The 25324-nt window shown below is 41.0% G+C and overlaps 1 protein-coding gene and 2 long non-coding RNA genes across 7 annotated transcripts in view; 2 read left to right on the top strand and 1 right to left on the bottom strand.

Annotated features, from left to right (window-relative positions):
• RPRD1A (regulation of nuclear pre-mRNA domain containing 1A) overlaps positions 1-25324 on the bottom strand; it is a 38077-nt gene that overhangs the window by 5364 nt on the left and 7389 nt on the right. Inside the window, exons 2-7 of one of the 3 annotated variants that reach the window (XM_081884371.1) lie at positions 20351-20480; positions 19045-19151; positions 18852-18946; positions 17333-17459; positions 17050-17225; positions 15352-15446 (exon numbers count right to left, since the gene is read on the bottom strand). In XM_081884371.1, the coding sequence (XP_081740497.1) occupies positions 15408-15446; positions 17050-17225; positions 17333-17459; positions 18852-18946; positions 19045-19151; positions 20351-20480 (674 nt within the window). In that variant the 3' untranslated portion in view covers positions 15352-15407. Of the gene's footprint in view, positions 1-15351; positions 15447-17049; positions 17226-17332; positions 17460-18851; positions 18947-19044; positions 19152-20350; positions 20481-25324 lie in introns of those variants that run through there. The other 2 variants (XM_081884372.1, XM_081884370.1) reach the window with 2 other exon arrangements.
• Positions 1087-15495, top strand: LOC309354392. 2 transcript variants are annotated; one of them, XR_014162250.1, is made up of 4 exons: positions 1087-3234; positions 11719-11822; positions 13176-13282; positions 15377-15495. It is a non-coding gene; the product is annotated as an uncharacterized lncRNA (long non-coding RNA). The 2 variants fall into 2 exon arrangements; XR_014162249.1 differs by lacking the exon at positions 11719-11822.
• Positions 17466-24300, top strand: LOC309354417. Of its 2 annotated transcripts, none has more exons than XR_014162278.1 (3): positions 17466-17606; positions 21203-21314; positions 23819-24300. It is a non-coding gene; the product is annotated as an uncharacterized lncRNA (long non-coding RNA). The 2 variants fall into 2 exon arrangements; XR_014162279.1 differs by lacking the exon at positions 17466-17606 and adding an exon at positions 19112-19196.

Raw genomic sequence — 25324 nt, 5'->3', positions numbered from 1 at the left:
CGACTCTTCGTGACCCCCTGGACCAGAGCACGCCAGGCACTCCTGTCTTCCACTGCCTCCCACAGTTCAGTCAGACTCATGTTTGTAACTTCAACAACACTGTCCCACCATCTCGTTCTCTGTCGTCCCCTTCTCCTTGTGCCCTCCATCTTTCCCAACATTAGGGTCTTTTCCAGGGAGTCTTCTCTTCTCATGAGGTGGCCAAAGTATTGGAGCCTCAGCTTCAGGACCTGTCCTTCCAGTGAGCACTCAGGGCTGATTTCCTTAAGAATGGAGAGGTTTGATCTTCTTGCAGTCCATGGGACTCTCAAGAGTCTCCTCCAGCACCATAATTCAAAAGTATCACTTCTTCGGCAATCAGCCTTCTTTATGGTCCAGCTCTCACTTCCATACATCACTACTGGGAAAACTATAGCTTTTACTATACGGAACTTTGTCGGCAAGGTGATGTCTCTGCTTTTTAAGATGCTGTCTAGGTTTGTCATTGCTTTTCTCCCAAGAAGCAGGCGTTGTTTAATTTCGTGGCTGCTGTCACCATCTGCAGTGATCACGGAGCCCAAGAAAGTAAAATCTCTCACTGCCTCCATTTCTTCCCCTTCTATTTGCCAGGAGGTGATGGGACCAGTGGCCATGATCTTCGTTTTTTTGATGTTGAACTTCAGACCATATTTGGCACTCTCTTTCACCCTCATTAAAAGGTTCTTTAATTCCTCCTCACTTTCTGCCATCAAGGTTGTGTCATCTGCATATCTGAGGTTGATATTACTTCTACCAATCTTAATTCCGGCTTGGGATTCATGCAGCCCAGCCTTTCGCATGATGAATTCTGCATATAAGTTAAATAAGCAGGGAGACAATATACAGCCTTGTATATTTCCCAATTTTATGGTCCAGCTCTCACTTCCATACATCACTACTGGGGAAACCATAGCTTTAACTATACGGACCTTTGTTGGTAAGGTGATGTCTCTGCTTTTTAAGATGCTGTCTAGGTTTGCCAATGCTTTTCTCCCAAGCAGAATTTTGTGACTGCTGTCACTGTCATCTGCAGTGACTGCTGATCACTGCAGATGGTGACAGCAGTCTTCTCTACTTTCTGTTAAATGTTTCTTTTCAGTTGAGGTCTCTCAAAAACATTTCCTTTCTTTTCCCCACGAAAAGTCCAAGAGGGGTTCCTGAATTAGTATTATTGGTGGAGGTAAATATCAACCATGTCTTTTCTTTAAAATCCACTTTCACTCCGTAATTCTCACCCCCATGCCTCCACATTCATTAATAGTAAATTCTTCCTTCCATGCCCATATTAAAATCTCTCCACTGTGATCACATATTGGAATCATATTCCAGCATTCTTTTGTTATATATCCTTTAATTCATGCCCAGTACTGTATATTCAAATTTCATCTCTTGTTGTGTTTCCATTTCCTAATGCATTTATCCTGATCTGCTCCTCCAGGGCTTTACATTTCTGTTTCTTCCAGTCTTTTCCAGAGATAGTAGCATAAATTTATAGATCATTCTCTGAATTTGCTCCAAATAGTATACAGAATACTTTCTTTCTTCCAGAAATGAAGAGAAGACAGGACTGAAGCTTTCTCAAAGCTTTTTCCCTCTCAACTCCATCAATACCAAATCTAGATGATTCTCCATCTCTCCATTTATGATTTTATCTTTCTCTTTGCCATGTATAAGAGGCATTTTCATTTCACCATCTGCTTTCTCCAATTTTGCTGATTCATCATCCAGTCCTGTCAGGTTTTCATCAATCTAGTCTGAAATCTATAGGTAAGCTCGTTCCATTTTTCATTTCTTATCTCTGTGATTCATTTTTTTGTCCCCCTCTGCTTTCATCTAATGTTGATCTGATCATTTTAAATTGTTCAGCCATCAACTGTCAAACAATACCAACAGTCAATGGGAGATCCAAAAGTACCTGTGCCATACTGGATACTTTTGATGTTATTAACAACTCAGTTTCTAGGCGCAGAAAGCAGAAAACGGCTTTGATCAGAGCATTTGAGGTTGTTCCCTTGAACACTCTTATTTCCAGAGTGATTTACTAGCCAATGTCTGGTTACTATAAATCACCATCTTGTGTTAGTGGAGAGCTGACAGAAAGACAATCTGCAATTTCCTCTCCTGGAAATGAATCTGTCGTATTTCCCAATGGCACAATTCAAGATCTGATAAAGATTCTCCAGCATTGACAATTCAGGCTGAGGCTGATGGGAGCTGCCATGCACAAATATATGAATGGCACCACACTGGCTATCTCTGGCACAGACCTTGAAATAACAAGGTATAGCTATTGGGCATGGATTTTCTTTGCATCCTTCATAGCAGATTTATATGTATGTGGAGCCTGATGCAGGCCTGAATATACGTGTCACTTGTCCTTGCCTCTGCCAGCACATCCTCACTCCTGTGCAACTTTTAAAGGGACAGGAATCCTCAGGCCCTTCACCTTCCAACATCTTTTTATGCTTATATTTTGAAAATTAGTGAAGTAAATAGAAGGTTTAAGTAGAATAAGCAGCACAGCAAGTGTCACAATTTTCTAACTATATAATAAAACTGTAAGGCTGTCATGCTGTAGTTCATAGCCAATAGGCAGCCACAGCAACTACAGTCATGACTGAACAACAGGCAGGTGAGCAAGTGAGCAGAGTGGGTGGTAGGTGGCCCAGGTAAGTGTGGAAGGTTTGGGTGAACTGTGAGGGGCTAGGCAAGGGGGTGGGTGAGGTGTAAGACAGCAGGGATTAGTCAGGTGTAAAGGAAGGAGCATATGGTCAGGTTTTGGGAGAAGAAAGGTGGCAAAGGGTAGACTGGTAGGTAGGGTTGTTGAGCAAAGTAAGCAGGAGTGACAGCTCCAAGTAAATTCAAAAGCAGATTTACTATGTGGAATTCCAAATGAGCAATCTGGAATTTATTTTGTAATTTGGGACTATGTCATGCTGAAGCATTACTGAAGTAAAGCAGGCATGGGCCCACTCAGTGTCTGGACTGGATACCACTTGGATTTCCACCTAAGCTGCTCCAATGTTCTTTCTTTTTAAAGAAAGAGGATATAAGTGGTCAGTACTGATTTTGTCTATTTTGAAAACTGACATGGGTATAGGACACTACTTATATTGACTGAAACAACTGATGCAATGATGTCTACGGCAGCTCTCCATGGCTTCAAGCAGAGGTCTTTCCCAGTCTTGTTACACAAGAATCTTTTAACTGGAAATGGTGAGAACCCCACCATCCTCCACACACAGCATGTACTTCTCTACAGAGCTATGGCCTCTCCCCTAAATATGACATTTTATACAAATCATTTTTTAGAAAAAATATTGCATTATGCTTAGAATTATTTCAACGGTGTCCACGATGTGAACAGGTTAGAATGATCTGGAAGGACTTTATGATGGACAGTGTTATGTTTATGGTTGTTCTGCAAAATATCTACTAACAAGAGGAATGCAAAAGTAATCAGAATCCAACTTAATGCCTTATGAATTAGTCTCATATTACATTTCAGTCTGGAAGCTATTTTCTCCAGAACAATTTTATATAACAAAGAATCGTCTCTGCGGTAGCTGGGTTATAGACTGCACACTATGTGCTGCATCTTTTTATTTATACAAACTCTGCAATAACCCAACTGTCTTTCTGCTTTGTTGGATGATCTCAGTTGAGAAGCCCTTTAGACAATACTTGGCTTACAACTAGGCAACTATTTAACTAGGCTTCCAAATAAAGCCATGCTACTTGTCATTGAAAAAAAATCATTAGTATATTCTCTCACTCCATTTATGTCCTGACATCTGTGGCTGGCAGATCATATTGATATTTCACAGTTTATAATGCTTAGAATAAATTTTTATCACTGTAAAGTGGTACTTCGGGATGCGAACGGGATCCGTTTCGGAGCTCTGTCCGCATCGTGAGTAGAACGTAAGATGTGTCTGCGTGTTGCGTTTTGCTGCTTCCACGCATGCGCGTGACATCATTTTGAGCGTCTGCGCATGTGGCGAAACCCGGAAGTAACGCACTCCGTTACTTCCGGGTCGCCGCGGAGCGTAACTTGAAAATGCTCAACCTGAAGCAAATTTAACCCGAGGTTCCTGTATAGGAACAAATGTCCCTTTTTCACTGTACTGGTCCAACCCAGCAATTCTTTGCTCTCCAATATTTACCTTAAGTAGAATGTCTTTAGGCGCTATCCTAATCTAATGAGCATAAATTTCTATTTAAAAAAATTAAGAAGAACCCTGCTGGATCAGACGGCCTATCTAGTTCAGCACCCTGTTCTTCCAGGAGCTAACAATGAGTATGGAAAGCCCACAAGCAAGACAGGAGCATAATATTACTCTTCTACTCACAATGCCCAACTATTGGTATTCATAAGCCCACTTTTCTCTGAATACAAAAATGCATATAAAGCAAAGAAATACAGTACAAAATAATTGTAATCCTAGCAGAATTTATATCAGCAGAGAAGTTACAAACTAAACCAGAGGAAACCAGAGGTGGACATGGTGTGTGTGTGTGTCAGGTGGACAGCCTGAAGGAGAGTTCAATAATCTGGCTGTGACAATAGAAAAGGTCAGTCCTCAGTACCCACCCAGTTAGTCTCTAAAGGCATGATCAGTAGCATGGGTATCTGCAGACCAAAGAAAGAGCAACTGTGTACGTGTGGAAGGGGTCCTTTAAATATCCTAGTCCATGTCATATAGAGCATTAAAGGATAATATCAGCACTTTGAATTGGTTCCAGAAGCAAACATGAAGCCAGTAAAGTTGACGTTTTATCTGTTCCTACAGAAGGTTCTGTTTGAAACTTACAGCTACATTTTAGTCCCAGTTGAAACTTCTGAACACAGTTCAAAAGCAGCCCCGCAAAGTGGCATGGTTCACACATAATGCTAATCCATGGTTTATTAAACCATAGCTTAGTGCTATGTGCAAACCCAGCCCAGCAATTTAACTATGGTTTAATAACTATGATTAAAGGTTGCTCATTAACCACATTCATAGTTGGTTTTTTAAACACTAGAGAACTTTGACCGTAGTTTAGTGCTGTATGTGAACTCACACTCCTCCATAGCTGTGGCTTCAGGAGCTATCATTGCCCCAAAGCTAGAGCTGCGAGTGAAGAAGAGTAAACAAATTCAAACTGCAGAGATAACAGCAGGGAGAGAAACTATTCTATGACGTAACATAGTACCCTCCAGTTTTTGCTTTCATCAACTTTTCACTCATTTGGTCAAAAATCACAGGTGAAAACTGGATGTTGATCCAAATGTTCACCCAGTGTCCTTCCACAATGCATCATTCCATGTGTTGAGCATTTTAATGCACATCCTCATGTACGTTCTGGGGAAACTAGTTGCAAATCGATACGTTTTTATGCATGGCTAGAGCTGTATCAGGAGCTTTGTGTACAATGATTAACTGATGGTTTGGTTAACTTGTATAATCACTAGTAGGCCACAAAGAACAACAGTGTGCGCCAATGTGGTGTAGTACTTAGAATACTGTACCCAGGAGACCCAAGTTCGAATCTCCATTTAGCTATGAAACTCATTGGGTGACTTTGGGACAATCACTGTCTCTCAGCCTAACCTACCTCACAGGTCACTATGAGGATAAAACAGGGAGAGGAAGAACCATGTACATCTTCTTGAGCTCCTTGGAGAATGGGTGGGACATAAACATAGCAAACGAACAATGGCTGTGCATAAGATGCTAGAGGCTGTTCAGCAAACCACATCTTCTCAGCCTTTGTCCTGTTTAGATCCAGCCAGAAGGGATTAACTAGGTGATTCCAATGTGTGGTGAATACATCTGTGCAAGAGGGGAGGGGACCTGCAGTCCTCATGGAGGCTAGTTTGCCTGCTCCCCAAGAAACCCAAGTGTTTGACAATCATCACTTGGTTGCAATAATTCCTTTTTAACGGTAAGTGCTCTAGAGCAGCCTTTCTCAACCTGTGGGTCCCCAGATGTTGTTGGACTACAACTCCCATCATCCCTGAGCTCTGGCCTTGGTCCTCACAAGTTGAGAACCGCTGCTCTAGAGGGTGGTAGCTCTTAATGCTTTTGGATGGAACCAATTATCTGGATTCATTCCAGGTTGGGAACCAGATCAGCTCTGGTTGTCCTGATGGAAGTCCTTTATTGGGAGGGTTGAAGAGAGTGACCTTGCTGATTTGTGGTGGTTCCATTTCTACCTGCAGGGCCATTTTCCAGAAAATAGCATTGGGAGACTGTACCTCAGCTCCATAGCAGTTATGCTGTGGGGTGCATGGTCCCATTCTGTCCACAGTGCTGTTTAATATCTATTTGAAGCTACTAGTAGTGCTCATTAGATCTGGAGTGAGATGTCACCAAGATGCTGATGCAGAGGCATACCTAGGAGTTGGACAGGCTGACTCCCTGCTAAGGGCGAAGGCCCAGGAGAGGGCACAACAATTATGCCTCTCCACTCTGATTCAGCTTCTCTGGCAAGGAGCTGGAGGGGGGAACATGTTAATACAGCTCATTCAGTTTCATTAGTCAGGAGACACTGTCTGGGTTCTGGTCAGTGGTTTGACACAGTGGCGAGTTGGATGAAAGCCTATAAGCTCTGGCTGAACCCTGATAAGTACTGTGAGCGAGCATTCCCAGGTTTGGAAATTGGGAATATTGCCTGTTCAGAACTGGGCCACCCTCCCTCTCATAGAACAGGAACGTAGCTTGGGGGTCCTCCTGGATTCAGCATTTTATGGGAGGCACAAGTAGCTTTCTTGGTGAGAAGAACCTTACACTAGCTTCAGTTAGCACAGCAACCGTTATTGCTCCTGGATGGGGATAGTTTGTCCCATGCACTAACACCCCTAGGTCTGGGCGATTGCAATGCACTCTACATGGTGCAGAACATGGCAGCCTGCTAGAAATTGCACTGGCTACTGCTGCTACTGAATCAGCTTCAAGGTGCTTGTGTTGACATTAAAACCGCTAAACATCTTAGGACATAGAAACCTGGCAGAGAACCTGCACCCCATATAGTCTGCTTGTGCTTTAAAGATCTGTAGAGGATATCCCTCTGGTGGTGCCTGAAATTCAGTATACATGGAAGAGGGTACCCCCAGTGCAAGCACCCCAATTGTGCAACCCCCTTCCTAGAAGGCCAGTGCTAAGTTTTTAGTTTTCTGCGCCAGCTAAAGACCTATTTATTTACTCAGGCCTCTGGGCGATTTGCTGTCCACTCAGTTGGATGTGATGAAATTTCACTGATGTTATTAATTTGCTTTTACTATGCTTGTTTTTAATGCTTTATGGTTGAAACCCACTGTGGGATGCTTTTTTGGTAGTGAAGAGCAGGCCGTACAGTACATATTTTAAATACTTTTAGAGTGGGGCTGTGGCAGTGCAGATGTTGGTGTGGTCCAATTGCCACCATCTTTGGCCATTGGTTATGCTAGCTGGGACTAATGAGAGTTGCGAAGTCCAACATCAGGAAAGCATTCTTTTACAGACCAATCTAAAATATTTTGAAAGCTTTAGAAATCAACTCAAAGAGCTAAATTATATTGGCTCTCACCTAGTATTTTAATGACAACTAATGAAGATCACCCCTTCACACACACTTCTAAAATCTTCAAGCAGCCCTGAGGCAACGACAGACAAACTGGAACAGGATAAAAGTATTGAAAGACACTGCATTAAAAGAATCCGGCTTCTGAAGCCATATTTTGGTGTTCAAACCAGCACTTCTTACATTTTGCTGCAATGAAGTTTACTATTCTGGATTGTTCTCGGAAGACCTCCACATGAGGCAGCTTGAAAGACTGCTGGCTCTTTGACTCAGCTAGGCTTGAATAGACAGGGTAGAATAATTTAATCATTCCTACAAATCTAGAAGTAGTGGGCATAAATGCAATTCTGGCAACCACTGAGATCAGCAAGGTGCTCAACAACAATGCAGCTCTTGCTAGGCTCTACCAACCCACTACATGGCTTCAAGGACTGCTGGCAGGGAATGGATCTGAGTGGTTGCCATGTGCAGGGTACATTTTTTGATCCTGTTGTTGGGAAGAGGTCATGATTCCATAAGTACAGGTGGGGTGGCCTAGTAAAGGGAAGGCCAATAGCTGAAGAAAGCATGGCATGAGGGGGAGCTTGTGCTAGGATACAAAACTGTTGTTGCTAAGAAACCACATGGAGAAAAGGCTCAGGATGCAACAGCCTTCAGGGAAGAAAGCAGAACAGTCTTGATCAAAACCAAAAGCTGCCTACCAAGAACAGCTACAATTTGCAATTTCATTATAGTATTGAACTGACTGATAGCCCATAGAAATGGAAATCCAGGAACTCCTATCCCTTACCTGACAATGCTTCCTTTTTCTCTTCACCCTGACACATTTTAATAGTTACACCAGAGTTCAGAGGTGGATTTTAAATTTTATTTACTCTAGAAAGAGCCTTCAACAGTCTATCCTTGTGGGGGTCTCTCAGGCCACCTGTAAGGAGGCCGCAAACCACCCGCCAATCACAAATCTCGAACACTCAGCATGTAATGTATTTGCTTTGTGACAAAATTCAGAGTATTTTTAAAGCAGGAGTGGTCAACGTGTGTCACTCCAGATGTTGTTGCATTCCCAGCAGCCCCAGTCAGTTTGGTCAGGGAATGATGACAGACTTCAACAGCATCTGAAGGGCCACTGCTTTCTTATACATTTTAAGGGCCAGAGTGGAAAATGTCGGGGGAAATGGCATTAGTCAAAAATAGGATTTCGGTCAACACCTAAATATAAGAAATGTGTTGTCATCATGGAGATAAATGCCAGTATTATTATTCAGGGGATGCTCTTTTATGCTTACTTTATTGGTAAACATTCTATAAAATGCTCAAGATTGTATATAGTACTAAAAACACTTAAAAGATAAATATGCAATGGGCTATTTGGTCTTTTGAGAAGAAATTTATTCTAGCAACTTCCTACCAGCTTTGATCCTCTGGTCATTTAAAATAATAATAATTCTTTGCTATATTTTGAAAGAACTTAAATATATGTCCATCTCAGAGCCAGAAATTTGGGTATCCGTGCATTAATCCCTTGTACACAGGTGCCAGCTAGGAATTTACTAGTGAGCTGTAGCTAGAATTATACACTGAGGTGCTTATGGAGAAGAGCAAACCAAGCATGCAACCTGTCACTCCTCTATTGCAGAAAGCAAGAAGTAATGGCAACTCCTGGATGAGCACATGGGTAACAAACAAATGCAATGCTATGGCAGTTCCACATCCAGGGCACACATGCTTCCCTCTCTGCTTTAGGGTCCGTAGCCCTCCAATGCTGCACATGAGACCATGGCATGTATGCAACTGCCTCCATGCTAGGATTCACAAGATAATCACCAACTTGGGTCAGCTTTAGAAGAGAATTAGCCTTATTCTACATGACTTTGCATATCAGTAGCTACTACTCATGATGGTTATGTAAAATGTCCAGTATCAGAGGAAAATGGCTGGAGATCACATGCAGAAGAGGGCTAGGGCACTCATATCCTGCTTATGGGATTCCAACACAGACTGCTACACTACATGGACCTTTTGAATGATCCAGCAGGGGGCTTATTATGCGCTCAGGTTTATGCCATGTCTTCTCATCTGGGGCTCTAGAGAAAAAACAAGCAGGATAAACCTCCTAGTAGCACAAAAAAAGGACGTGGGTGGCGCTGTGGGTTAAACCACAGAGCCTAGGGCTTGCCTATCAGGTTGGCAGTTCAAATCCCCGCAACGGGGTGAGCTCCCGTTGCTCGGTCCCTGCTCCTGCCAACCTAGCAGTTTGAAAGCACGAAGTGCAAGTAGATAAATAGGTACCGCTCCAGCGGGAAGGTAAATGGTGTTACTGTGAGCTGCTCTGGTTCTCCAGAAGTGGCTTAGTCATGCTGGCCACATGACCTGGAAGCTGTACGCCGGCTCCCTCGGCCAGTAAAGCAAGATGAGCGCCGCAACCCGAGTCATCTGCGGCTGGACCTAATGGTCAGGGGTCCCTTTACCTTTAACACAATAAAACTACTATCAAGTTTGCAAAACTAAGCAGGGTCCAGAATGGTTTCAAACTGGATGGGGGACTACGTATTGAGATTTCTGCATTGCAGGGGGCTGCACTAGATTACCCTTGGGGTCTGTTCCAACTCTACAATTCTATGATGCTATGAAACTGCCACCATATCATACTCCATAGACAGCACTCAGCGCTTTGGCTTAAGGGTCATCAGCCCCATTCCAGAGTGCCCCTGGTGGAGCATGGCAGACTGACTGCAGTCACTTTGAGCACCTGCCCTCCAAAGGAGGCAGTGTTGTAGCAGCAGACTGAAGACTTCCCCACTCTGGTCTACCCCCCAACTTGCCCAAGAGGGCAGTTCAAATTTGTGGATGGTAGGCTATAGGGCAATCCACAAGGCCTTTTGCCCACAAGGGGACGAGAGGGATAGCCACAACAGGCTACAACTACAGCCTACCCCATGACTGGGTAAGCAGCCACTGGTGTACTTGTGGAGAGAAAGTCTAGGTATTCTTCTCGGCCTCCACTTCCCATGACCTGCAAGGCTTGCAATCCAGTGTCCCATCAGCACAAGGGCTTCTGCTTGAGCACAACTTCCTCCCTCCTGCCACGCTCTTCACAAATCTGCTCTGGAGGACTGGGCGAACCCCTAAAACAGATTTAGGAAGGGGGTGGGGAAGGCAAGTGGGAGAAGTCTGGCTGCACAAAAAGTAATCCTTGTGCTGGCAGGATGGTTACTTAGCACTGTACTGGATACAACTGAAAGCCTTCCATAGCTAAGTGACTCAGAAGGGGAAGAGAATAGAGGCTAAGGCTACAACTGCGCAATAATCAGTGGCAAGGCATAATCTACCTAAAACACAGTATACATACAAATGCAACCTTACTTGCCCTATACTATAAAAAGATGAGCTTATTCCCTTCACAGGGAAAGTATATGTGGCAAAGTATATGTGGGGAGCTAAAATGAACCAAAAACCTGTGCCAGAAGAAAGCCTGAATCATTATTTGGCTAGATCTCCCTGATAGCTCAGTCAACAGAGGAGACTCTTAATCTCAGTGTTGTGGGTTATTATTATTTGAATTTATATATCGCCCTCAGGGCAGTTCACAGAACAAAATCAAAATATAAAACCACAAAATATATACAGTGGTCCCTCGGTTTTCAAAAGTACTCCATTCTGGAAGACTGTTCCAAACATTCAAAAACCGAAACCTCAATAGTCGACAGCTAGGTCTCAGGATCTTGCACTCAGTGGAAGTTGCATGGCGTGTTCAACCTCCGAGGCATGTTCGAAAACTGAAGCATTTAATTCCAGGTTTACAGCATTCGAAAACCAAAATGTTCATCAACAGAGATGTTCAAAAACCGAGGTACCACTGTAATCAGTGCAACCCAGTAACTCTCCCCCAACCCCCACATTTTAAAAGGACATAGGATGTCAAAAGGGCATAGGATCCAGCCCTCATGTTGGACAAAAGAATCCTGCAAGGGATTGGGACAGATGAAATTTGTTTTCCATGCAACTCTACAATTCTATGAACCATAAAGATTAATTTGTTACCAGACTAAAGGGTTTGTGTGCGGTAGTAAACTCACTAGCTTTGACCTGAAAAAGTGCCTTTATTCCTACGCATATGTACATTTTAATTTTTTATTTTTTTTACATTTGGACCAGATGACCCTGTGGGTCCTTTCCAACTCTAAAATTCTATACAGTCGTACCTTGGATACCGAACACCTTAGTATTCGGACATTTTGGCTCCTGAACGCCGCAAACTCGTGTGTGTTCTGGTTTGTGGACGTTCTTTGGAACTGGAATGTCCAACGGGGTTTCTGCGGCTTCAGATTGGCTGCAGGACCTACCTGCAGCCAATCAGAAGCCGTGCTTTGGTTTCAGAACGTTTTGGAAGTTGAACGGACTTCCGGAATGGATTCCATTCAACTTCCAAGGTACGACTGTACTTTGGGATTGATTTGGTTTCTACATTAGTTCCTTATAAGAGTCTGAGAAGTAAAAGGCAGAAGGCCTGTCATTTCAAGGGTTAAGGGTATAATTTACTGGAATTTAGGACAACTGTTAATACTGAATGCTATTTTTATTTCATACATGCTTCATGGAGCTTATGAGTTACAAAATTATGTAAATTGTTATTAATTTCTTATTTGCCCTTTACCATGAATACCAAGGGCAGGTTACAACTGTGTAAAAGCAATGATAAAAATCAGTTTTAAAAATTTATGATCAGAATAGGGTGGGTCTGGGGAAAAGGCAACTTGTTCCAACCTTGTACTGGTTCACACTAACTTGAAGTATGAATTGTACACTTCCCTATATGGCCTGGAACTGACCTGAATCCAGAGGCATACTGAACCAGTTGTCAGCCTTTACCAACCTGAATTCAAACTTTTTAGGCTGCAGCTTTGATATGACAACATACAATCCCTGGAAGCCAAAAACTACCCTACATAAAAAGATTAAAAAATTGTCCAGTAGCACCTTAAGGATCAACTAAGTTTGTTCTGATGAAAGCTTATAGCCAGAACAAACTAAGTTGGTCTCTAAGGTGCTACTGGGCAATTTTTTAATTTTGACTACGTCAGACCAACACAGCTACCTACCTGAAACTACCCTACATAGTGCAGTATCTTCACTACAAGAATGGAATACCACCCAGTGAAACAAGGAATCTGAAGATATTACAGAAAGATGTGAGCTCGGGGAAGGGCAGTTGAAGTCTGTCTAGATGATAATCAATGACAAGATGAATAAAAATAGGTTGCCTTTCTTGGAGGTGGCAAAAATCAGATGTGTGGCCAGAAGAAACAGATTTGTACCATGCATCATGAACATGCACATGATACAGAAATCCTGCGAAATGTTGTAAGGAATTCTACATCCTCTGTCCCTAGCATGCTACTTGCTGCAATTTTTCCATTTCTCCACTCTACTGCCTATAGTCTATGAAAAGACATGAGTCACAAGAATCCAAGGTGGAGGAAAGTGGGGAAGGAAGCATGAAAAACTAATTGTTTAAGAAGTTACATAATCTATCCTGCACAGAAGTTTGATTTATCAGCACAAGTTTATTCTTCCCACCACCTGATTAATGTATATTTATGGCTCTATCACAGGAGACCAGGGCCCTGCGGGATTTGACAACCTTCCACAGGGCCTGCAAGATGGAGCTGTTCTGCCTGGCCTTTGGTCCGGGCCATTTGACCCCCCTCTATGGGACCCTGTAAGTTACCTCTTTACCTGTTTACCGGCATATGTGGGACCAACATGGATAGCTGACCCCTATGGTTGTAATTCGTGGGCATTTAATTTTATCCTGATTCTAATTTTTAAGCTGTATTTTAATCGTTTGTTTTAATGTATTTGATATTTGATGTTAGCCGCCCTGAGCCCGGGCTTGGCCGGGGAGGGCGTGGTATAAGTATTTACTTATTTACTTAATTATGTGCATGTGCCTACTAACAGCCATTTTTCAGAGTTCCCACTTGGCCCTTGAAAACTGCCTCCAACGTGGAGATATCCGGGTACAGATAGGCTTCTCCCATGGCCTATCACTGAGTTCACCAGGCAGCTTTCATTTCCACCCAATGTTGCCCCTAAATGTACCAATGTTAATAGCTAATAGCCATTCACATTAATTTGTATTTTCCTATGTCATGCCACACTTGCAGACAATAGCTTACTGTCAAAACCTCCTAAGTTATTCTGCTCGCACTGAGAGAGCAACTAGATTTGAAATTTTACTTCTATTTTTTAATCACAATGAAGTTAAATTCCATCACAACTGCTGTGTTAGCTGCAAAATTTGGCCATCACTCTGACATGGGTGGCCCAACCTCCACTAATGTGACTCCACAAAGGGCCCTACACAGAGACGGAATTTCTTCTTTACCCTGTATTATGCAAACCCTCTCTTCACGCCTGACTGACAGGCACTAGAATCCTTTTTCACAGGTTTAAGTTGTGAAAGAATGGTTTCAGCTTGCTATTCACATGGGAGCACAAATGATTAGGCTGACTTATTTCAATGGATGCATGCACACTTAACATTGTTAGATTTTGACGACAAATTGCAGCTATGCAAATCAGTTAGATCAATCTTTCCACTCCTGGTATATGTACCACGATAGAGCCAAAGTTGGAAAAAAACAAGTGGCAGTTTGTTACCGTATTGCCCTGAATATAAGCCTCACTTTTTCCCCCAAATTCTGACCGTGAAAAGTTCAAGTGCAGATTAAATTTGCGACCTTACAAAAATGGGCTTTTACGGTATCGTTGCTGAAACAGACATACAGTAAAACGGAGTGACTGCGGAATTTTAAGGGTGCGGCTTATTTTTGGGTATTGTCTCTCCTCTCCCCCCCCCCCCCCGAATTTTAAAGATGCAGCTTATATTCAGGTGCGACATATTTGGGCCAACACGGTACATGCAACAAGGGCAAATTCGTATGGCCATATATTAAGATAATGGCAGCTATTGATTGCATGACATGTGGTGAATTTCTGGCCAGAAAAAGATCCTCCTGCCTTTTTCTCTCCTCTCCCCACCTTTATTCCATTATATAACTCAAGGCAGTGCACATCCGAACACTGATTAGGCTCAGACCTGCTAACTTCAGCATAGTGGGACATCATGTGTTAAATTCACTATCAAAAGATGTGGTGACAGCTTTAGAAAGGATTAAATTCATGAAGATAGGCCAATGACTCTTTAAAATGGAAGCTAAATGGAACCACCCTGTTCCAGTGCAACACACCTCTAAATATCTGGGGAGAAACCAACAAGGAGGGAGCATTGCCTTCATGCCGTTTGTGAGCTACACAAAACGCAAGCAGCTGCTGTTATTAGAAGAATACTGAATTAGATAAAAATATAGCTCTTATGACTATAAGGGATCAGCTACTGCTAATGTGATATAGTGGTTGTCAACAGAGGTTAAGTTCAGCACGGGGTAAACATCACCTCAACAGATCACATAAAATTTCTTCTGTTGCTAGTAATAAGTGAACTCAAACATTCTTGCTAAAGGCTCTTGGGCTCAATATGCATATTTTAATTCTAAACAGATGCAATCTATCAGGAATGCTTGAGGAATTAGTAATTTAAATTCAATAAAATTGAGCCTTCAAATTTCTAGCAAAAATGAACAGTAAATATTAAATTGGCAGCTATGTGACTTGCTTTAGGTATTCCTTTTTGTTTAGATGGTGTCTGCAACATATGCCTAGTATGATCAAAAGGTATCTGCAGGTATGTTTTGTCAATCTTCAAAAACATGAGACAAAGCAGGATTTTGATTCTGAATTTTATTTTTAGCAGGATGCATTACTTATGGAAGATGCCACCATTAGAAGATATGGTCCATGCTCCTCACCTGAAACAAAAGCTAGATAGTTGTTAAAGAAGCTGGATTAAAAAATATATCTGTAAGACAATACTTACCCACATGAAGGTTAGAGGAACCTTAATGAACAATGTTTGGGTTTGTTCTACTTTGTAACAAGTTATTGCTGTTATGTTTAAGGCACAATTAATTTTAGGAAGGGGTCATTATGTACTGCGGATCTAATTTTAAGCTATTAAACCAAAACAGAAATTGTCAGTATAGATGCAACTCTTATAAATAGCTCTCTGCTAAAACTAACATTGTTACTCCCTAACTGAAGGGGGGAAAAACAAGTATGCACATAACTCAACATTACAAACTACCTTAATTTAGGTAATATCCTAATGCTATTCCACTACCACCCCTCAAAAAACAAGCACCACCATAGTAGGAACACAGAGCTGACATCTAGGGCTGTTGGAACATTCATTAGAATATATTTTAATAATAATAATAATAATAATAATAATAATAATAATAATAGTAATAATAATAATAATAATAATATACTTCTGAATAATAGTTATATACATCTGAGAAAAGAAAATTAAAATAAATAATCCTCATTTCATTAACCTGTTTCACCAGCATATAAAACTCATTTTTTAAAGTCATATGTATATCCTATTAAGATTCACAAATATGCATCTAGCTTAATTCCCCAAAAGCTTTCTTGTGCAGACTTGCTAGTGGAGACTATGGGTTGGATCTAGGCTAAGTGAATTCAACTTCGGTCCTACTGAAATCAATGGGAAAAATTAGTCCTAACAAAGTGACACTGTTTATGGTGGGAACCAAGTGCAACTAAGGCTGCAATCCTAACCTGGGACTGTACCTCCATGGAAATAAATAGGACTTACATTTGAATAAACAAGGTTAGGACTGCACTGTAATGTATTCTGGGAAATAAATCACTGGGAAATTATGAACTAAATATATATACCAATATCAAACATGTCCAGTGAGTCATTTGAAATTTATAAAATGTTAAATGTCAAATCTTAACACCTATTCCCTCCACCCCCCGGACTGGTATATACAATAAGATTACAGTGGTGCCCCGCAAGACGAACGCCTCGCAAGACGAAAAACCCGCTAGACGAAAGGGTTTTCCGTTTTGGAGGCGCTTCGTAAAACGAATTCCCCTATGGGGTTGCTTCGCAAGACGAAAAAAATCTTGCATCCCCCCGCGGGTTTTTTTCGCTTTTTTCGCCCTTTTCTTAAGCCGCTAAGCCGCTTATCAGCTGTTCCGCTGATAAGCCGCTTAACAGCTGATCGCTGGAAGCCGCTTGACAGCTGTAGCGCTAATCCGCTAAGCTGTCAATGGGCTTGCTTCGCAAGACGAAAAAACCGCTATACGGAGAGCCTCACGGAACGGATTAATTTCGTCTTGCGAGGCACCACTGTATCGGCAAATACTTAATCATTAAATGGTGAATAAAATTTCAAGTGACAGAAGCCCTCCTAGTCACCTGCTGGAAAGAAAAAGATAGAGAAAACAGATCTAATACCTAGATCTAAACTTTAAGGGAAGTTTAAACATGGTCAAGCATTTTAATTAAGAAAAGCTAGAGAATAGAACTACCACAACAAAGTCACGCACTTCCAATGTTTGCTCTTTCTCTGAGAGGACTTCTTTTTGGCATCGCAGAAAGTCTGACAACATCCGAGTTAGCTGTTTCCTATCATCTATTTCAGCTGCCAACCTGCCATTGTAATCCGCCAGCAACATGCATGCGTCATCTACCATCTTGGAAAGCTGCTCTCCTGATTCTTTGTCTAGAAAGAAAAACAATATTCATAATTCAACACATTATAAATCATCTTGGCAAGCCCTAACATTCTGCCATGAGCTACATGTCTGCCAATGGTACTACTTCCCTTACCTGTTATTCTGTCAAGCAGGGACACGTCTTGAACCTCTACAGGTAATGAGGCTATTCTCTGATGAACTGCTGCATCCCCAGAGGCTGCATTTTCTAACTCTTGCAATGCTCTTATGAGATCTGCAGTCTATGAGGAAGAAAGTATACTTTAAAACACAATCAAGTATCAACATATAATGCAACAGTACTGGAGACAAAAACCTAAAGCACTGATTTTTCTTTAGACAGTGGGACCTGCATCAAAATATTGCAGTGTGGAGTGCTCCTATTGAGGGTTCCATCAAACCAGCCACTGCTTTTTCCTGGATGCTCCATGTCATTCTTATACCAAAAAGCAGGTTTTCTTTCCCAGATAGACAGCATTCTGTGGTTACTGAATATGTTTAGTCCTTATTAGGTTGGTTTTGGTACCCACCCCCCACTTAGGCGATTTCCTTGAAACATTTTTGTGCACTACTGCAAACCTCAGGGTTCCCCCAAGTTGCAACAGCACTTACAGCCTGAGCATCGGAAACAAAGGGAACGATGATGACCTCTGTGAGAACATAACATTTTAATACAAAATGGACTAAATGTTTCCCTACAACTGTGTGGACTCCTGCTTCTCCATTTTCCCTAGATTTACTTGTCCATGGCAATCACAATGAAGAACCTATTTTGACAATACCCAGGATTAGCAGATATTGATTTGAAAGTAAATCTTCTTCTCCTAAGAATTTCAGCCCAAGCAACTTACTACTATTCATATTTTCAAATGTTTTAAGAAACTGTATTATTCACAAGATGGATACTATCTAAACTACCGCAAAGGCTTCATACATTATTTATCATGCTTTTTGCTGAAAGGTTAAAAACATTTTGCCCTATAAATTTATAACACGGTAGTGTGACGAAACGTTCTCCCTGCCCCTCATATCCAGACTCATTTCTGTACAATACACATATTAGAAGGGCAATATTGCAACAATATCCATCTATGCAGCAAAGCTCTATACAAGGCAGTTATTCAATACCAGCAATGATATTGGAGGAAAGCTTCATACTGAAGGAGCAAAGATTATTACTAGCCACTTCTACCCAGACTGTCACCATAGCAGGAAAATGCGTCCACATGCAGTCCCTTTCAGGATACATTTCTAAATCTACCACCCAAATGGGTAGGATCAGCCTGTCAATCACCTGCTATCATAATGTCAGTTGGCTGACACCTGTCAACATGGAAAGAAGGATACTGTAACTGCCAATCAGAGGTCACAGGGAGCCCCCTTTAAGTTGAGCATTTCTCCCTCTGGAGGGGAGGCAACTTGGATTCAAAGTCCTTCTCGTAGCACTGGTTGTTGTTTTTTTTGCAATTGCTACACGGGTCAAAATGGGAACTGTACCAGACATAATTAGGCTCAGGGGCTGGAGATTCCACACGCCTGCTTTACAAAAACCAAATCAAATGTTTGGAGATAGTAAATCCAACACTTGGAAGCAACACTCCAGCTATGTTTTCACTTTCACAGATTATTTCTACCTGTGGAGGGTCACATGGAGAACTTTGCGTTGAGCAATTATTGTCTTCCACATTTATCTGTTCATATGGGCGTTTTCTTGGGTTTTTATCGCCATCTAGAAATTTGAGAGAATAAAATTAGAGACATAAAGAATCTGCTGGAAAGATATGTGAACCAGAAAAAGTAAAGTTGCATGAGCTGAAATTTACTTACACAAAGCCTGCCTAAGCTGTTCCAATACATCGTTTTCATAAACAGATCTTTCTTCCCAAATCGACAGCACTCGACCCAGGTGCTTCTTACAACTCTCATCAGTCTCGCTGTGGTAGGGAGAAAAAGCAAATACAGCGCTAATACATGGCAAGGTAAGGCAGAGTTAACAGATACCGGAATTCAAACCAAACCATGTATGAAATTTCAAGTCACCACATCCCAATAGAATGTTGGGGTAGTTAAACAGCTGAATGTTCAGCTAGGTAGATAGAATTCATCTCCCAGTTTACTAAGATACAACAATCCTGCTGAAATAGCTCACTAAAACCTGTAAAGCATGATAAGACCAACCACTCTGTGGCTTTCGGGGGGGGGGGGTATTTTCATAAAGGTGTAGAGAGAGAGAGAAAAAGTATCTCCAAAAAACTTTTCTACTAAGCAACACTTCACAAGAAAATGAAAGCATCATACCTTCCTGATACACAGAACTGAACAGTTCCTTGATTACTTGTTACCAATCTAAATATTTGTGGCCATGATACTAGATCTGTGTAAACGAAGTTTAAACTGAAATCCCCATATTAATGTATTCTTTTGATTTGTTTGGAAACAGTTGTACGACAATCTTACTCAGCTACGAGTGATTGCCAAAGAAGTAGTAACAGCTAAAACATTCCTCTTTCCTACATGGTGAATTATAAACCTATAACCTGTCAATACAACAAAGATTTTTTGATATTCAATTCATACATGCTCCACTTATGCAGAGTTACATTCAAGTTTGTTACAACTACTGCAAAAGACTCACCATGACATCTCATTCCTATAAGCCAATGGTGACACTAACGGAGACTAATTTGTGAGCCTTGTCATCAAAATTCATTTCAATATTCTAATTAACTGACTACGTATGATATTGTTAGATGGCTTTGCAAACCATTTTTCTTCTACTGCTTTTTTGTATGGAAAAAAATCCACTTTTACAAATGCTATCTTTCATTGCCTTGATTAGAAACATAATGAATGAATAAAACACATATTGAAGTGGACAACTGGAGCTAAATAAACAGTAATACTCAAATCTAAAGTCAATTAACTTTTTTCAGGTTATTATCACAGCAAAGTACATCTGTTATTCATGCGACTTTTGAGGTATGCTAAAAATCAACAAACAGTTTTCAGTAGTTTCATCCCCTCAAAAAATCTAATAAAAGGGGAGTTTACGGTATTGAGTTGCTGTGATAAATATTCCCAAATATTCCAATAAAAATAATTTCCATGGGGTTGGGGAAGAGAACAATTGTACCTGGAAACATGTTTGAAGGCCTCAACTATGACTGGTGCAAAGTCTTTTGTAAATTCAGGTCCTTTTCTTTTGCTGTTCTGAATTACATCATTGGCCAGATACAAGAATGTAAGCTTCCTGTTTGGTTTTGCTGAAAAAAGAAAAGAAAGGGCGGGGGAGAGGGATGTTATAACAATACTGAAGCAAATGACAATAAGGATTTCCCAATGTTAGTATCAGTGATGTGGGGTGGATTTTCCCTCTAGTGCTTTATTTTTCTTATACGTTTGAAAGTTCATTAACAATGAATGGATGCCAATTGCAAATATAGCATTAGACGAGCTTGGAAGTTTCAACTGCTTTAGCTTAATTTATTAAATACAGGGGAAATAAGCATGGTAAATTAGATTACCCTGTAAAGGTATGAGAAAGTTTTCTAAAGCAAACTGAAAATTTTGTAATATGTTTTATCCTAATTTGCATAGGAAAGTATTTCAATTCATTAATTTCCAGAAACTTCACATCACTGATTCGTAATTATAACCCTGCTTCCATATGAAACAGGAACTTCTGCACAGCTACCCTCTGAACTTTATAAGTAAGCAAAGATTTAAAAACAGGTACCCAAATAAGGATCCTAATCCAACATAACAGCCTTCGGCACACACTGTGTTGACTTCCTTGACGTACCTATAGATAAAATAAATAAATAAACCTACCCCTAAAACCTTTAACAAGTGTTACATGTGGCATTAAGGTTAGTTTTTTCTTAGTGTACTCATGTGAAATATTTAAAAGCTTATTACTGAACAATGCAATTGTATTTATTTGATATATTTATCCATCTATCATCTGTGTGTTTTATTTTTACAGCACCCAGTGAGGACAAACAGCTCTCTCATCGGAGGTAGTTCCGCAGCCTAAATGCTACTACAAGAATGATTACACATGCCCCGTGTCCCAGCCAACATACACCATGTTCACGGTAGGGGGGAAAGTGAACACAGTGTGTTTGTGATTCGAATTGTCAAAGGCTCTGGAGTGTCCCTTCCTTAGGATCTGAAGTGCAGATTAGCTCTCTTAAGGTGTATCTGAAACCTCAGTTTCTGTGTGAGAAATAGTGTAAGGCCATATGTTTCTCTGCACTTTGTGCTGAGCTTCAAAATGCACGAACAACCAGTATTCCAACCGTCAACATAATCCAGGCTACCACATTTTGCAGCAATTAAAGTTTCGGAAACACCATTAAAATCAGCCCCAAATACAGCATATTACAGTAGTCTAGTAGTGCAACGCCAATCAAGAGCAGTTGTATACCTCCACTCAGTCTGGCTGGCTTTCAGGCCCCACTGACTCCATTTTATCTGAAATATGTTCCATCTTGTTCACCCTCACCCAATACAAACAACTTTCATAGAGGCCTGTTCAAAAGTTCCACAAACTCCTAGAGATGGGAACTAGAAGTTCCACAAGCTCCTAGAGATGGGAACGAGAAGTTCCACAAGCTCCTAGAGATGGGAACGAGAAGTTTAGGTACATGTAAATGGCTTGATGTTGACAGCACAGCCAAACCATCAGATGACCTCCCCCAGCAGTTTATTATAGATCAGGGGTGAGGAACCCTTTGGCTCCATACATACCTACATAATTTTATTTGTATGTTGCCCTTCCATGTTCACGGTGCTTTACAATGTGAAAAAATACATAATTACAAACATAACAAAAGTAGTCATAAACAATAAATAAAACATCAGAAAGTACACAACCAAACAGAACAATTTCCTTGTAAATACTAAGAACTAAAATAAAGATCTAAAAAATTAATAATAAAAACAATAACCACTGCCCCCTACAACAATACCTCAGCCCAAGAGTCTGTTCAGAAACCTCAGCTTTTGTAGCTGGAGTCAGTCCAGCCACTGCCCTCTCAGGCCAGGTGGAAAAATGCCTGTCAACTCACAGTCACAATCACATGCCATTATGACTTCACATGATTGGTTGCTGGGTTTTCCTGCCCTGTCAACATCGCTTGTGTGGGGACCCAAAGCAGCTGGCTGTCATGCAAGGGGAGTTGTCAGCTTTATACTTTGCAAGGCATCCCACACTTCTTTAAACTCCTGGTGCCAGAAGTTTAAAGTGGAAGTGTGAGGACACTTGCAAAGGGCAGTGCTCAGCCATTGGGCTCTCCCCACTGTTACCTGCCCCACATCTGACGTCATGAGTACAGATGGGAAGGCCTGGAGAAAAAGCGGGAAAATTGGGGGGGCAGGTTTTCCCCCACCCTTCCCCCATGAAAAAAGGCTGGGGGGGGGGAGAACCTGGTTCCCCCCAATTTTTCCGTTTTTTTCCAGGTCTTCCCATCTCTAGTCATGAGGAGCCTTGGTGGCCCATGTTTGACCCGTGGCTGAGAAGCTCCTCATGCCTGCCTGATATAGATGATTGTGCCTCCTAAACTCAGATTTATACCATGGCTGATGATACTGAAAGCTACCAAGAGTTCTAGAAAATACAACTGGCTTGGACTCATCCAATTCATTCCCTAACATATGTATCCATCCTGAAACCAGGTTGGAATCCAGATTATCAGTATCCTCTTTAGAAAAAACCTGAAAAAGCTACCTCATTCTACAGTAATTTACTCAAAAGGGGAAAGGTTAGAGACTGGACTATAATTAACCCTGATCACTAGGTCTAAGCTTTAGACTATGGTGGGGAATATTTTTGACTCCTACTGGTCAACTTTGACAGGTGGGAGGGGCAACTCACCTGTCAAATTCCCTTGCCCTTTGTGAGTTTCCCTGCACTACTTCTTTCCATCCCCGATATCAGAGTTGAAAGGGGGAAGTGAGGGGACACAAACTCCTTTGCAAGTCTCCTATGGTTTGCCTTTACATTCCACCATGATTAGATGGTGTCTTGGCTACATCCAACTCTGTTAAAACTACAGTATGCCAGTTAGTGCAAATGTGAGTGTTATTTATCTGCAAAATATAAAACAAACTGTGAAGCAGGCTTTCAATGGTTCCTTCACTTCATTCCCCAGATCCCTATCAATACAACCCCTCACCTAAACAATAAAAATAAATCACAGCTAGCAGTTAAAATTTGCGGCATAAGAGACATACAAGAATCTGGGGAAAATATAATTTTTTTCACCAGATGTTGAAAAGAGAACAGAGATTACAAAAGTCTCTCAGAGAAAGGAATATCTGATAGTTATAATTCAGTGTATTCAGACTTTTCATTCTCTCTCTTATTGTTCTCTTAAACAAAAGGGTGGTGCCCTCCAGACTCCTCAACCAAGTCCTTGGGACTCTCAGAAGGCCAGACCATGTCCGCAGGCTACTACCAGCACCCGCTGTACTTTACACCCTCCAGAGAAACACTCTTTAAGAGTGCATATTCAATACCTTAAGAGAGGTGTGGATTGTATATTGGGTGTCCAAGCTTGTTTACATAAAAGTTTCTATTTTCCAACCCTTGTAGGAGGAGGAGATGGGATGTTCTGCACTCTTTTTTGCTTCACACAGAAACCAATAGGTGCCAAGGAAAAGAAGCATCCTCTTCCATACCCAGCGCAGAGTAGCTGACCACACTGGATAGTAACATATTTGCAAGCAAATAACCTTTGTGAAGCTTATTTACAAGGCTGCCCTGAAGAATGCCAATGCAAATGTCACACTGAATATAACTGGGGGGGGGGGATGAGTACAACCACAGTAATAAACATATTTCCAGCACCCTGCCCATGCCTAGCAGAAGCAGAATAAGATCAGCAACTATATGCAAATTCATTTATTTTAGATAGCAAAATTCTGCTTGCTTTGAAAGCTCTACTTTACTTACTTCGCCAAACCTTCATTAGGCATTACAAATATATTCCATTATAAAAACATCCATTTATAAAAATTTAAAATATATACATTTAAAATATATAACAACAAGGAATTCATTGGGATTTCTTCCTGCTAAATAGTTGACAAAAACTTAGGACCCTTGCAGTTACTTCCGGGTTAATGTCAGATAGATAGAATCTGATATTTTCATCGTGCCGTGATGTTACACTTCCTCAAAAAGGGGATAGCACACATCTGTGTAGCTAGTTGTACAATGGACAGCAGAATAGAATATGTTCTACAGTGTTTGGCACATTCAAAGAACATCTGCAATGCCTATTATTTCTGAAAATGTTTAAATGTCTGCCCTTGAAAAAGCTGAGGAGAAAACGTTCAGTTGGGCTAATGTAAAGGCTGGACTGGAATTATTTATTTTGAAATATAAGTGATCCTGTTGCATTTAATCCATATAACTAGGGGAAGCAAATTTTATTTACAGCTGACTCGATGTTTTTCAATGTCCCTTAGTCTGGTTTGAATATTGCGATAAATATATTGCTCATTTGAATTATACAACAGTTCCAAGTCAATACCAATAGATTTTGCTATGTAAGAGTTCGAACCATCTGGATTTATAAGAATCCTTTAGTAAGTCAGAAAAGAGACTCAAAGGCTGGCAATGAAAATGGCAACGCAAATAGTATTTTATAATGCTAGCCCATACCCAATATTCCATTGTCTGTATACCTAGTTCTGCACGCATAGTCTCATACTTGATTGAACTTGGGAGCCCCAGGATATGTCTCAAGAAACTTGAGTGTATCTTATCTAAATGACTATTATATGCTTGTATCTATATTGGGATCTCAAAATGTAGCTGGGACAACACTTTAGTTTGAAAAATCTGAATAGTAGCTGGTATAAATTGGTTATCTTTCTGAAAATAAAAGTGAGCTACTGCTGAGGAGGTACACTTTGCCTGTTTTATAGCACTTGTGCGATGGTTGGATCAACCTGAGTTGCTCTGGGGGAAAAATCCCACAGTATCTGTGCATCTTGACTTGCTGGATTTCTTAGCCTCTTATTTTCCATTTCTGTAATTTCCGGGAATTAGAGAAGACCAGAATTTTTGTCTTCTCATAATTTATTGAAGGTTTAT

Source organism: Podarcis melisellensis (genome assembly GCF_964234715.1).
Source record: "Podarcis melisellensis genome assembly, chromosome: 13".
NCBI lineage: Eukaryota > Metazoa > Chordata > Lepidosauria > Squamata > Lacertidae > Podarcis > Podarcis melisellensis.
This window is presented reverse-complemented; position numbering and strand designations above follow the sequence as displayed.